The sequence below is a fragment of the Salmo salar genome, chromosome ssa26, assembly GCF_905237065.1.
Source record: "Salmo salar chromosome ssa26, Ssal_v3.1, whole genome shotgun sequence".
Taxonomy (NCBI): Eukaryota; Metazoa; Chordata; class Actinopteri; order Salmoniformes; family Salmonidae; genus Salmo; species Salmo salar.
Window position 1 is genome coordinate 45,599,945 of NC_059467.1, and position 12,842 is coordinate 45,612,786.

General features: G+C 45.8%; 1 protein-coding gene across 5 annotated transcripts in view; it reads left to right on the top strand.

Moving 5' to 3' along the window:
- Positions 1-12,842, top strand: part of tmod2 (tropomodulin 2) — a 41,664-nt gene that overhangs the window by 8,991 nt on the left and 19,831 nt on the right. For 2 of the 5 annotated variants that reach the window (XM_045707963.1, XM_045707964.1), the window contains 2 exons: positions 6,150-6,363; positions 7,595-7,751. In XM_045707963.1, the coding sequence (XP_045563919.1) occupies positions 6,238-6,363; positions 7,595-7,751 (283 nt within the window). In that variant the 5' untranslated portion in view covers positions 6,150-6,237. The other 3 variants (XM_045707961.1, NM_001173882.1, XM_045707962.1) reach the window with 2 other exon arrangements.

Consider the following 12,842-nt stretch of genomic DNA (forward strand, 5'->3'; position numbering starts at 1 on the left):
CATGCACATTTGTGGCCTGCTGGAGGTCATTTTGCAGGGCTCTGGCAGTGCTTCTCCTGCTCCTCCTTGCACAAAAGCGGAGGTAGCGGTCCTGCTGCTGGGTTGTTGCCCTCCTACGGCCTCCTCCACGTCTCCTGATGTACTGGCCTGTCTCCTGGTAGCGCCTCCATGCTCTGGACACTACGCTTACAGACACAGCAAACCTTCTCGCATTGATGTGCTATCCTGGATGAGCTGCACTACCGGAGCCACTTGTGTGGGTTGTAGACTCCGTCTCATGCTACCACTAGAGTGAAAGCACCGCCAGCATTCAAAAGTGACCAAAACATCAGGCAGGAAGCATAGGAACTGAGAAGTGGTCTGTGGTCCCCACCTGCAGAACCATTCCTTTATTGGGGGTGTCTTGCTAATTGCCTATCATTTCCACCTGTTGTCTATTCCATTTGCACAACAGCATGTGAAATTTATTGTCAATCAGTGTTGCTTCCTAAGTGGACAGTTTGATTTCACAGAAGTGTGATTGACTTGGAGTTACATTGTGTTGTTTAAGTGTTCCCTTTATATATGTATGTATGTATGTATGTATGTATGTATGTATGTATGTATGCACAATAATAATCGGCATCGATTTTTTTTTGGCCCGCCAATAATCGGTATTGGTATCGGCGTTGAAAAATCATAATCGGCTGACCTCTAGATTAAACGCTCTCAAAAACAACGTTGAAAAGGGGATACTGTTAGCTAACTTTGCTAGGTAGGCCAAGCTATGTCGGTTGGAGAAAAAAGTACATTAGTTAGTTTCTAACGGTAGCTTGCAAAGTAATCATTATGCATCCTTCTGCTGCTTGACAAGTAGAGCCCACAAAGGATGGGACATGAACCTAAACCTCTCATCCTTTTATTTTATATCACTCAAATATCAAATGAATGTTGGCCAGATACGTGAAGGGTATCTGAAAATACATGATCATATTGATGTTTACTGATCATGAAACAGTTCCTTGCTGTATAACTCTGATAGAGATAAATGTGTAGTTGTTACTATGCTCTTCAGGACGTGATGACATTACAACCAAATAGTTGGAACATGTATTGAACAATCCCTTGAAAATGACAGGCGGTTGTCAATAGTTTTAGTGGAGCTGGTGGCTCCTCGCCCCCAGCAGCCTAATGGAACGCTCTGCACCGCGTTGTGCCGTTTCGTTGAGAACGTCCTATAGTTGGAGGATGTTGGAAGTACAGAACTCTCTCTCTGTCCCTGGGGTTGTGTTCTAATGTAATAACCATTCTCCATTTCCTGCTCAACTCTCAACTTTAACATTACTCAACGTCGCTCTCTCTGTGGAAAGGAACGACTACTGTCTATACACTGTTATTTTTGGACACAGGTTGAAGCTAAAGCTGGTCATTTGATTGTTAGGTTGTGGCAATTATATATTTATATTCGTTTTCTTCAATGGGACTAGATTTAGATGCATGTACGCTTGTTTCAGTCTAGAGGGAGAAATTGGTCCAGTCTTTGTACAGCAACCTCTTGTTCCTGACCTTGTGGAAGTCCCTGTATATCTGGACAGTAGTTGTGTGTGGGGGGAGTCTGAGTAGTAGTGTGTGTGTGATGGGGGGGTCCGAGTAGTGGTCTGTGTGTGTGTGTGTGGGGGGGGAGTCTGAGTAGTAGTGTGTGTGTGTGAGGGGGGGGGGTCCGAGTAGTGGTCTGTGTGTGTGTGTGTGGAGGGGGAGTCTGAGTAGTTGTGTGTGTGAGGGGGGGGGGTCCGAGTAGTGGTCTGTGTGTGTGTGTGGGGGGGGAGTCTGAGTAGTTGTGTGTGTGGGGGGGGGGAAGTGTACATCTATAACTAGAGGGGCTGGTTGTATTATGTTGTGGTGTTGTTATTGGCTCTGAGACAATAACAATCTGCTGTTGTCTAGGATGATTAGTAGAGCTCGGAGAAGGAGAACGGCATCAATCAGACTCTACTAATGGATCCTCCCAGACATTACCATCATTACCTCCCTTCCATGATCCATTACTCCTGTCTGGACTGACTACTCAACCTAATCACCTGGAGGGTCCTGGAGGAGACAGATAAACAGCCATTAGTATGGCTTTTATAACCTGTGAAGGTGGTGTTGACTAAACAGAGAAAGTAGGTAGATGATGTAAGAGCTGAGTTGACATTGTGGTAAGAGAATGGCGTGTGTGTAGATTAGGCTATAAGTCAGTGTTCTCCAGTCAGACAAAACTGGCCACTGTCTTCCAGTCACAGCTAATTGAACTCAGAGGTTAAAAGTCAGGTGGTTTAGATGCTGATGGGTATGTCTGTGTTGTGGATTTGGCTCTACAGTGTCAGAAAGTGTTTTCTAGACGTTGAAAGCTGGCGGTCGTTCCAACAGGGGACAGAAACACATGTTATTATCCCACAGATAACCTGGCTGCAGTTCGTTTGCTTTTACCATCATGCATATTTAACTCCTGGCCCTGGCTTGAATTGTGACAAGATTTAGGGCTTAGTTAGGCCTACGATCGATTTAAACACTAACCTATTGGAATAGACTACATCGTCTGGAACTTATTCAGTCATGTTATTTCTGAGTAGGGTGTCCTACCTGGTCTGGTATTAACATCAGGCTGTGGACTGGACTCGGACGTGACCCGGTTTATCCCAGGCTTCACAACCTGATTTGGATCGTCAATAGCCAGCAATGGATGCGATCAACATTACTATCATCATGAATGCTGACATTTCATCTGCTCTCATTTACTTTCCATTAGGGCAGAGTGAGCCTGTTATCCCCTGTTATCCCCCTGCTATAGAGCACCACAGTGGAGGTGTCATAATACCCAGAAAACCTAACGGTCAAACAGGGAAATGTTTCCAATTGTTTTTCTACAATTAATTTTTCCAATAGGGGATTTTAGAAACACTTAAAATAAGGTCTGTCTTAAGTGTAGGTGGACCCGGGGTTGGCGTTTTGATAACCAAATCTCTCTCAGACAAGGTGACTTTTATCAATATGTTCGGCTCTATTTGATCTCAGATTCTAAAATGCTAATTAGCATCAAAGTAGACATGCAAAACTACAAATCCCAGCAAGCTCCTGCACCTCATCTCTATCTGAAACCTTTACTGACAGGTATTGTGTCAATTTAAAACTTGCACCAGACCTTTCACAGAATTGTCAATTTGAAAGAAATGTAGCCAGATAGTTAATCCAGAGATTCCTACCTTTGCCTCGATTCGTCAGTCTGGTCCAGATCATCCTGGCATTTGTAGTTCTTTATGATAGCCACATTAGCAGCTAATTAGCATTTCATTTTTGGGAGGTAAATACAGGCGAATATATTGATAAGTCACTTTGTCCGAGAGAGATTTACACGGTTATCAAAACGTCACGCCAGGGTAAGCCTACACGAAACAAAGCCCTTATTTTAAGTGTTTCTGAAAAATCCCCTACGGGGAAAAATGAATGGTGGAAAAACGTTTGGAACCATTTCCCTGTTTTGAGCGCTAGGTTTTCTGGGTATTATGACTCTCACACTGGTACTTTATTCCAGGCTGTTGCTGTGTTAGTGTGGTGTTTGATTCCTTAATGGAGGAGTGGACAGTAAACCTCTAATTCTAGAGAGAACAGATCAAAACAGAACAGAGAGAGAGAACGATGTGGGAGAGAGAACAGACCAGAACAGGGAGAGAGAGAGAACGATGTGGGAGAGAGAACAGACCAGAACAGAGAGAGAGAGAGAACAGACCAAAACAGAACAGAGAGAGAGAACGATGTGGGAGAGAGAACAGACCAGAACAGAGAGAGAGAACGATGTGGGAGAGAGAACAGACCAGAACAGAGAGAGAGAACGATGTGGGAGAGAGAACAGACCAGAACAGAGAGAGAGAACGATGTGGGAGAGCGAACAGACCAAAACAGAACAGGGAGAGAGAACGATGTGGGAGAGAGAACAGACCAAAACAGAACAGGGAGAGAGAACGATGTGGGAGAGAGAACGATGTGGGAGAGAGAACAGACCAAAACAGAACAGAAAGAGAGAACGATGTGGGAGAGAGAACGATGTGGGAGAGAGAACAGACCAAAACAGAACAGAAAGAGAGAACGATGTGGGAGAGAGAACAGACCAAAACAGAGAGAGAGAACAGACCAAAACAGAGAGAGAGAGAACAGACCAAAACAGAGAGAGAGAGAGAGAGAGAACAGACCAAAACAGAGAGAGAGAGAGAGAACAGACCAAAACAGAGAGAGAGAGAGAGAACAGACCAAAACAGAACAGGGAGAGAAAACAATGTTCCCTCTAAACCACACAGCTTCCCCAAGACTGCCGCGCATAAAACAAATGACCAGCCACCGCCCAGAGGTTGCAGAAGATTGAACTTCACTCAACTTTAGTTTTCACCAGTGTTTCCCAACTCCGGTCCTCCTGTGTCTCCAGCAGCACACGTTGTTGTCGTCGTCCCAGACAAACATACCTAATTCAACTAGTCAACGACTGATGATTAGCTTTAGTTAACCTTTATTTAACTAGGCAAGTCAGTTCAGAACAAATTCTTATTTACAATGACAGCCTAGGAACAGTGGTTTAACTGCCTTGTTCAGGGGCAGAATGATAGATTTTTACCTTGTCAGCTCGGGGATTCAATCTAGCAACCTTTCGGTTACTGGCCCAACGCTCTAACCACTAGGCTACCTGCTGGTTACTGGCCCAACACTCTAACCACTAGACTACCTACTGGTTACTAGCCCAACACTCTAACCACTAGACTACCTGCTGGTTACTGGCCCAACACTCTAACCACTAGGCAACCTGCTGGTTACTGGCCCAACGCTCTAACCACTAGGCTACCTGCTGGTTACTGGCCCAACACTCTAACCACTAGGCTACCTGCTGGTTACTGGCCCAACGCTCTAACCACTAGGCTACCTGCTGGTTACTGGCCCAACGCTCTAACCACTAGGCTACCTGCTGGTTACTGGCCCAACGCTCTAACCACTAGGCTACCTGCTGGTTACTGGCCCAACGCTCTAACCACTAGGCTACCTGCAGGTTACTGGCCCAACGCTCTAACCACTAGGCTACCTGCTGGTTACTGGCCCAACGCTCTAACCACTAGGCTACCTGCTGGTTACTGCCCCAACACTCTAACCACTAGACTACCTGCTGGTTACTGGCCCAACACTCTAACCACTAGGCAACCTGCTGGTTACTGGCCCAACACTCTAACCACTAGGCAACCTGCTGGTTACTGGCCCAACACTCTAACCACTAGGCTACCTGCTGGTTACTGGCCCAACACTCTAACCACTAGGCTACCTGCTGGTTACTGGCCCAACGCTCTAACCACTAGGCTACCTGCTGGTTACTGGCCCAACGCTCTAACCACTAGGCTACCTGCCGCACCGATATTGGCCATATAACACAAATCCCTGAAGTATCTTATTGTTATTATAAACTGGTTACCAACATAATTAGAACAGTAAAAAGCTGTTTGTTTGTCGTACCCGTGGTATACGGTCTGATATACCACAGCTTTCAGACAATCCGCATCCAGGGCTCAACCAACCCAGTTTGTGATGTTTAAGACCGAACAACAGACGTTGTCTGACTGGCTTTAATTACATGACCTACTTTGATCCCACTAACTCAAATGGTATCATCTTCTCTGTCTGTCTGTTTGTCTCTCTGTCTGTCTGTTTGTCTCTCTGTCTGCCTACCTCTCTGTCTGTCTGCCTACCTCTCTGTCTGTCTGCCTACCTCTCTGTCTGTCTGCCTACCTCTCTGTCTGTCTGCCTACCTCTCTGTCTGTCTGCCTACCTCTCTGTCTGTCTGCCTACCTCTCTGTCTGTCTGCCTACCTCTCTGTCTGCCTGCCTACCTCTCTGTCTGCCTGCCTACCTCTCTGTCTGCCTGCCTACCTCTCTGTCTGCCTGCCTACCTCTCTGTCTGCCTGCCTACCTCTCTGTCTGCCTGCCTACCTCTCTGTCTGTCTGTCTGCCCACCTCTCTGTCTGCCCACCTCTCTGTCTGTCCGCCTGCCTCTCTGCCTGCCTCTCTGCCTGCCTCTCTGCCTGCCTCTCTGCCTGCCTCTCTGCCTGCCTCTCTGCCTGCCTCTCTGCCTGCCTCTCTGCCTGCCTCTCTCTGTCTCTCTAGCAGGTTACCTGCCCCTAGGCGTGACACTTGGACCCAGAGGAACACAGACAGACACCCCGGTCTGCAGTTGGTGTAGCAGAGAGAGAACATGGCGTTGTCGTTTAAGAAAGACCTGGAGAAGTACAAGGAGATTGACGAGGATGAGCTCCTTAACAACCTATCAGAACAGGAACTCAAACAGCTGGAGACTGCTCTGGAGGAGATGGACCCAGAGGTATGGATGGGCGGGGGGGGGGGCAGTCTGTTTCTGGGTCTTCCTTGTGTTTTCTCCTTGGTAGCCAGACAGACATCTCATTCTTATCAACTTTTAACCTCTCAACTCTCGCAATCCTTAACTCTCAATGTTGGGAAATCTAATGGAAAGAGAGTGTGTGTGTGCTGATTCTGCATGCAGTCTGCCAAGTGTTTCTATGTTGATTTGCACGCAGAGTAGAGGAGGAGGCGCAGCAGCAGAGTAGAGGAGGAGGCGCAGCAGCAGAGTAGAGGAGGCGGAGGCGCAGCAGCAGAGTAGAGTAGAGGAGGCGGAGGCGCAGCAGCAGAGTAGAGGAGGCGGAGGCGCAGCAGCAGAGTAGAGGAGGCGCAGCAGCAGAGTAGAGGAGGCGCAGCAGCAGAGTAGAGGAGGCGCAGCAGCAGAGTAGAGGAGGCGCAGCAGCAGAGTAGAGGAGGCGCAGCAGCAGAGTAGAGGAGGCGCAGCAGCAGAGTAGAGGAGGCGCAGGCGCAGCAGCAGAGTAGAGGAGGCGCAGGCGCAGCAGCAGAGTAGAGGAGGCGCAGGCGCAGCAGCAGAGTAGAGGAGGCGCAGCAGCAGAGGAGGAGGCGGCGCAGGCGCAGCAGAGGAGAGGAGGAGGAGGTGCAACAGAGTAGAGGAGGCGCAGTGGAGGAGAAGGAGGAGGAGGCGGCGCAGCAGAGTGGAGGAGGCGGCGGCGCAGCAGAGTGGAGGAGGAGGAGTCGCAGCAGAGTGGAGGAGGAGGAGTCGCAGCAGAGTGGAGGAGGAGGAGTCGCAGCAGAGTGGAGGAGGAGTCGCAGCAGAGTGGAGGAGGAGGCGCAGCAGAGTAGAGGAGGAGGAGGAGGAGAGTGGAGGAGGCGCAGCAGAGTAAAGGAGGAGCAGAGTAGTGAAACCCCTCCAGGTCTTAGTGAGGTTTATCTTCCTTTTCAAGGGCCAGAGTGAGATAAAACAGCCATTTATTTAGTGATATTACACAATACACCCCAACAGAAGTATTGGGAATCTTACAATGTGTTGTTACATCTCAAGTAGAGAGGACCTTAAACATTCTTCTTGTCTTTCACTTATTTACAGCATGGAGATGAATCCACTAACTAGACAACCATAGGAACTCAATACAACACCGCATGCAGCCCTAATGTTTTAAACGTGGCACATGAATTTACCAATTGATCAATCAGTCAATAAACCCATGTATCCACCCCTCCGTGTCTCCCCCCAGAATGCATTGCTGCCAGCGTCGATGCGTCAGAAGGACCACACAGTGAAAGCAGCCACCGGCCCCTACAGCAGAGAGAAACTGCTCAGTTTTCTGGAGAAGGAGGCCCTGGAGTATAAAGACAGAGATGATGTCGTGTCTTTCTCTGGAGAGAGGAAAGGTAGGAGGCCCTGGAGTATAAAGACAGAGATGATGTCGTGTCTTTCTCTGGAGAGAGGAAAGGTAGGAGGCCCTGGAGTATAAAGACAGAGATGATGTTGTCTTTCTCTGGAGAGGAAAGGTAGGAGGCCCTGGAGTATAAAGACAGAGATGATGTCGTGTCTTTCTCTGGAGAGGAAAGGTAGGGGGAACCTGGTGTATGTTCAGACCGTGTGCAGTGTTTCCCCTATGATTTTTCTCAGGAGCTGTGGCAAAAGTAGTTGGAGGGGGGGTCTGGGGGCATGCTACCCTGGGGGGGTCAGGATAATGACTGAGAAATGATATTCTATTCCAAAATGCATGACGTCATCTGAAATATAACTGATGCGGCCCACAGCACTGAGACATGATGTGGAGGAAGCTGTGGCTGTGGGCTTGTGGCTCTCATTCGCTCTGTTGGCTACAAATATACATTGTAACTTATCACTCGGATCTTAAAGAGACAGTGCAAGATTTTGGCAATTGAACTAATGGATACCATTTGTATGTCTCTGCATGCAGTTTGAAGGTAGTTTTGCAAGCCATTGCTAACTAGCGTTAGCGCGATGACTGGAAGTCTGGTATTGGCGCTGTCGCTAGGGAACAATTGCGCTAAAGCTAGTTATAGCAACTTCCTTCACTCTGCACGCAGACATACAAATGGTATCCATGAATGAATCTGACTCTGGGGAAGTAGAAAAAATGGCTTTATTGCCCCCCCCCCAAAAAATGTGCTCTATCCCTTTAAAAGCGCATCACGGCAGAAATACTGTCTATATACACCATTATTTATATATTTATTTACTCTGACATTGCTCGTTCTGGTATTGCTTTCATTTTTTTACTGTTTGTATTGCTAGGTATTATTACTACACTGTTGGAGCTAGAAACACCAGCGTTACTGCACTGTTGGAGATAGAAACACCAGCGTTACTGCACTGTTGGAGCTAGAAACACCAGCGTTACTGCACTGTTGGAGCTAGAAACACCAGCGTTACTGCACTGTTGGAGGTAGAAACACCAGCATTACTACACTATTGGAGCTAGAAACACCAGCGTTACTGCACTGTTGGAGGTAGAAACACCAGCATTACTGCACTATTGGAGCTAGAAACACCAGCGTTACTGCACTGTTGGAGCTAGAAACACCAGCGTTACTGCACTGTTGGAGATAGAAACACCAGCGTTACTGCACTGTAGGGGATAGAAACTGTGTACGTGACCAATGAAATTTGATTTGATGTAAATGCATTATAATGCAGAAACCTCAATGTCCTAACTCTCTAAATACATGACTCTGCTGTGTCCTACACTGGGTAACTAGAGATGTTGTGGGTAATGTTTAGATGTTAGATGTTGTGGGTAATGTTTAGATGTTAGATGTTGTGGGTAATGTTTAGATGTTAGATGTTGTGGGTAATGTTTAGATGTTGTGGGTAATGTTTAGATGTTGTGGGTAATGTTTAGATGTTGTGGGTAATGTTTAGATGTTGTGGGTAATGTTTAGATGTTGTGGGTAATGTTTAGATGTTGTGGGTAATGTTTAGATGTTGTGGGTAATGTTTAGATGTTGTGGGTAATGTTTAGATGTTGTGGGTAATTGTTAGATGTTGTGGGTAATAGTTAGATGTTAGATGCTGTGGGTAATAGTTAGATGTTAGATGCTGTGGGTAATGTTTAGATGTTGTGGGTAATGTTTAGATGTTGTGGGTAATGTTTAGATGTTGTGGGTAATTGTTAGATGTTGTGGGTAATAGTTAGATGTTAGATGCTGTGGGTAATAGTTAGATGCTGTGGGTAATAGTTAGATGTTAGATGTTGTGGGTAATGTTTAGATGTTGTGGGTAATGTTTAGATGTTGTGGGTAATGTTTAGATGTTGTGGGTAATGTTTAGATGTTAGATGTTGTGGGTAATGTTTAGATGTTAGATGCTGTGGGTTATAGTTAGATGTTAGATGCTGTGGGTAATGTTTAGATGTTAGATGCTGTGGGTAATGTTTAGATGTTGTGGGTAATGTTTAGATGTTGTGGGTAATGTTTAGATGTTGTGGGTAATGTTTAGATGTTAGATGCTGTGGGTAATGTTTAGATGTTAGATGCTGTGGGTAATGTTTAGATGTTAGATGCTGTGGGTAATGTTTAGATGTTAGATGCTGTGGGTAATGTTTAGATGTTAGATGTTGTGGGTAATGTTTAGATGTTAGATGTTGTGGGTAATGTTTAGATGTTAGATGTTGTGGGTTATAGTTAGATGTTAGATGTTGTGGGTTATAGTTAGATGTTAGATGTTGTGGGTTATAGTTAGATGTTAGATGTTGTGGGTTATAGTTAGATGTTAGATGTTGTGGGTTATAGTTAGATGTTAGATGTTGTGGGTTATAGTTAGATGTTAGATGTTGTGGGTAATGTTTAGATGTTAGATGTTGTGGGTTATAGTTAGATGTTAGATGTTGTGGGTAATGTTTAGATGTTAGATGTTGTGGGTAATGTTTAGATGTTAGATGTTGTGGGTAATGTTTAGATGTTAGATGTTGTGGGTAATGTTTGTGGTCTTGAAGAGAAGGCTCTGTTTCAGACAGGTGTGTATTGTATTGCAGGCATGTTGACTTTCTCTCTCTCTGTGTGTGTGTGTGTGTGTGTGTGTGTGTGTGTGTGTGTGTGTGTGTGTGTGTGTGTGTGTGTGTGTGTGTGTGTGTGTGTGTGTGTGTGTGTGTGTGTGTGTGTGTGTGTGTGTGTGTGTGTGTGTGTGTGTGTGTGTGTGAGATTGCTCTCAGCTCTAATCAGTCCACTGCTGCGTCTGCAGGTATTACTAATGCATGTCTACTCTGCTCTAACACAATACACAGCTGGTGAGAAATTACAGGAAAGGGTTGAGAAACAGTGTAGAGGGTTTGAGGTGTGGCTATGACTGGACTCTCTGTGGCTCTCCCTCTCTCTCTCTCACTCTCTTTGTCTCTCTCTGTCTCTGTGTGTTTCTGTCTCACTCATTCTCTCTGGCTTGACTTCACTTCCTGAAAGCCAATAAACAGCTATTAGACGGCCATTCTGTGTCGGTCCCTGTGGACAACAGTTTGTTACCCCCATTATAGACAGACACAGAGAGAAGCACCCAGCTGTACCTGGAGTGTCTGTAGTACATACAACCTCCCAGATATTTGACATGTAGGATATCACCTGTAGAGAAAGGAAAATGTAATGCAGAGACATTTCAACCACTGTGTGTTAACCAGAAGGCTGTGGCTGTAAGTGCTGTGATAGGAGGCTAACTGGTAGCTGACTCTACTCCAGAGGGCCTGACACAGGAAGTGGGGTGTTGTGGGTAATGGTTGTATTTACTGTTTAGAGGCTTTTCAGGAAGTGCCAAGGCCCCCTCGAGACTAGACTGCCTTTTAGACTGGAGAGTAGGGTGGCATGGAGGGTGTTCTGTCAGAGGGGCGGAGGGGACTGAAGGACAATTAGATTTAAGTGTGAGTCATTTAGCAGACACTCTTATTCAGAGCGACTTCTAGTAGTGTGTGCATACATTCCCATGAAGGAAACGGTCACTATCATTTTCCTGTTTTTAAAGTGGGGGGGCAGAGGCACAGAGGCTGTTCTCCTTGAGGGAGTTGTGTGGCAGGAGAAGGGGGGGGGCTACTGAAGGAAAAGGCTACTGTATATTATTTTAGAGTTGGGGGGGCTACTGAAGGAAAAGGCTACTGTATATTATTTTAGAGTTGGGGGGGCTACTGAAGGAAAAGGCTACTGTATATTATTTTAGAGTTGGGGGGCTACTGAAGGAAAAGGCTACTGTATATTATTTTAGTTGGGGGGCACTGAAGGAAAAGGCTACTGTATATTATTTTAGAGTTGGGGGGCTACTGAAGGAAAAGGCTACTGTATATTTTTTTTTTTGGGGGGGGCTACTGAAGGAAAAGGCTAATGTATATTATTTTAGTTGGGGGGGGCACTGAAGGAAAAGGCTACTGTATATTATTTTAGTTGGGGGGGCACTGAAGGAAAAGGCTACTGTATATTATTTTAGAGTTGGGGGGGGCTACTGAAGGAAAAGGCTACTGTATATTATTTTGGGGGGGGGCTACTGAAGGAAAAGGCTAATGTATATTATTTTAGTTGGGGGGCACTGAAGGAAAAGGCTACTGTATATTATTTTAGAGTTGGGGGGGGCACTGAAGGAAAAGGCTACTGTATATTATTTTAGAGTTGGGGGGGGCACTGAAGGAAAAGGCTACTGTATATTATTTTAGAGTTGGGGGGGGCTACTGAAGGAAAAGGCTACTGTATATTATTTTAGAGTTGGGGGGGGCTACTGAAGGAAAAGGCTACTGTATATTATTTTAGAGTTGGGGGGGGCTACTGAAGGAAAAGGCTACTGTATATTATTTTAGAGTTGGGGGGGGTTACTGAAGGAAAAGGCTACTGTATATTATTTTAGAGTTGGGGGGGGGCACTGAAGGAAAAGGCTACTGTATATTATTTTAGAGTTGGGGGGGGGCTACTGAAGGAAAAGGCTACTGTATATTATTTTAGAGTTGGGGGGGGCTACTGAAGGAAAAGGCTACTGTATATTATTTTAGAGTTGGGGGGGGGGCACTGAAGGAAAAGGCTACTGTATATTATTTTAGAGTTGGGGGGGGCTACTGAAGGAAAAGGCTACTGTATATTATTTTAGAGTTGGGGGGGGGCTACTGAAGGAAAAGGCTACTGTATATTATTTTAGAGTTGGGGGGGGCACTGAAGGAAAAGGCTACTGTATATTATTTTAGAGTTGGGGGGGGCTACTGAAGGAAAAGGCTACTGTATATTATTTTAGAGTTGGGGGGGCTACTGAAGGAAAAGGCTACTGTATATTATTTTAGAGTTGGGGGGGCACTGAAGGAAAAGGCTACTGTATAATATTTTAGAGTTGGGGGGGGCACTGATGGGGTTGTCTGGTACTGTATTTCATATACACTACCAGTCAAAGGTTTGGACACCTACTCATTTAAAGGTTTTTCTTGGTTTTTACTATTTTCTACATTGTAGAATAATAGTGAAGACATCAAACTATGAAATAACACAAAATATAAAATA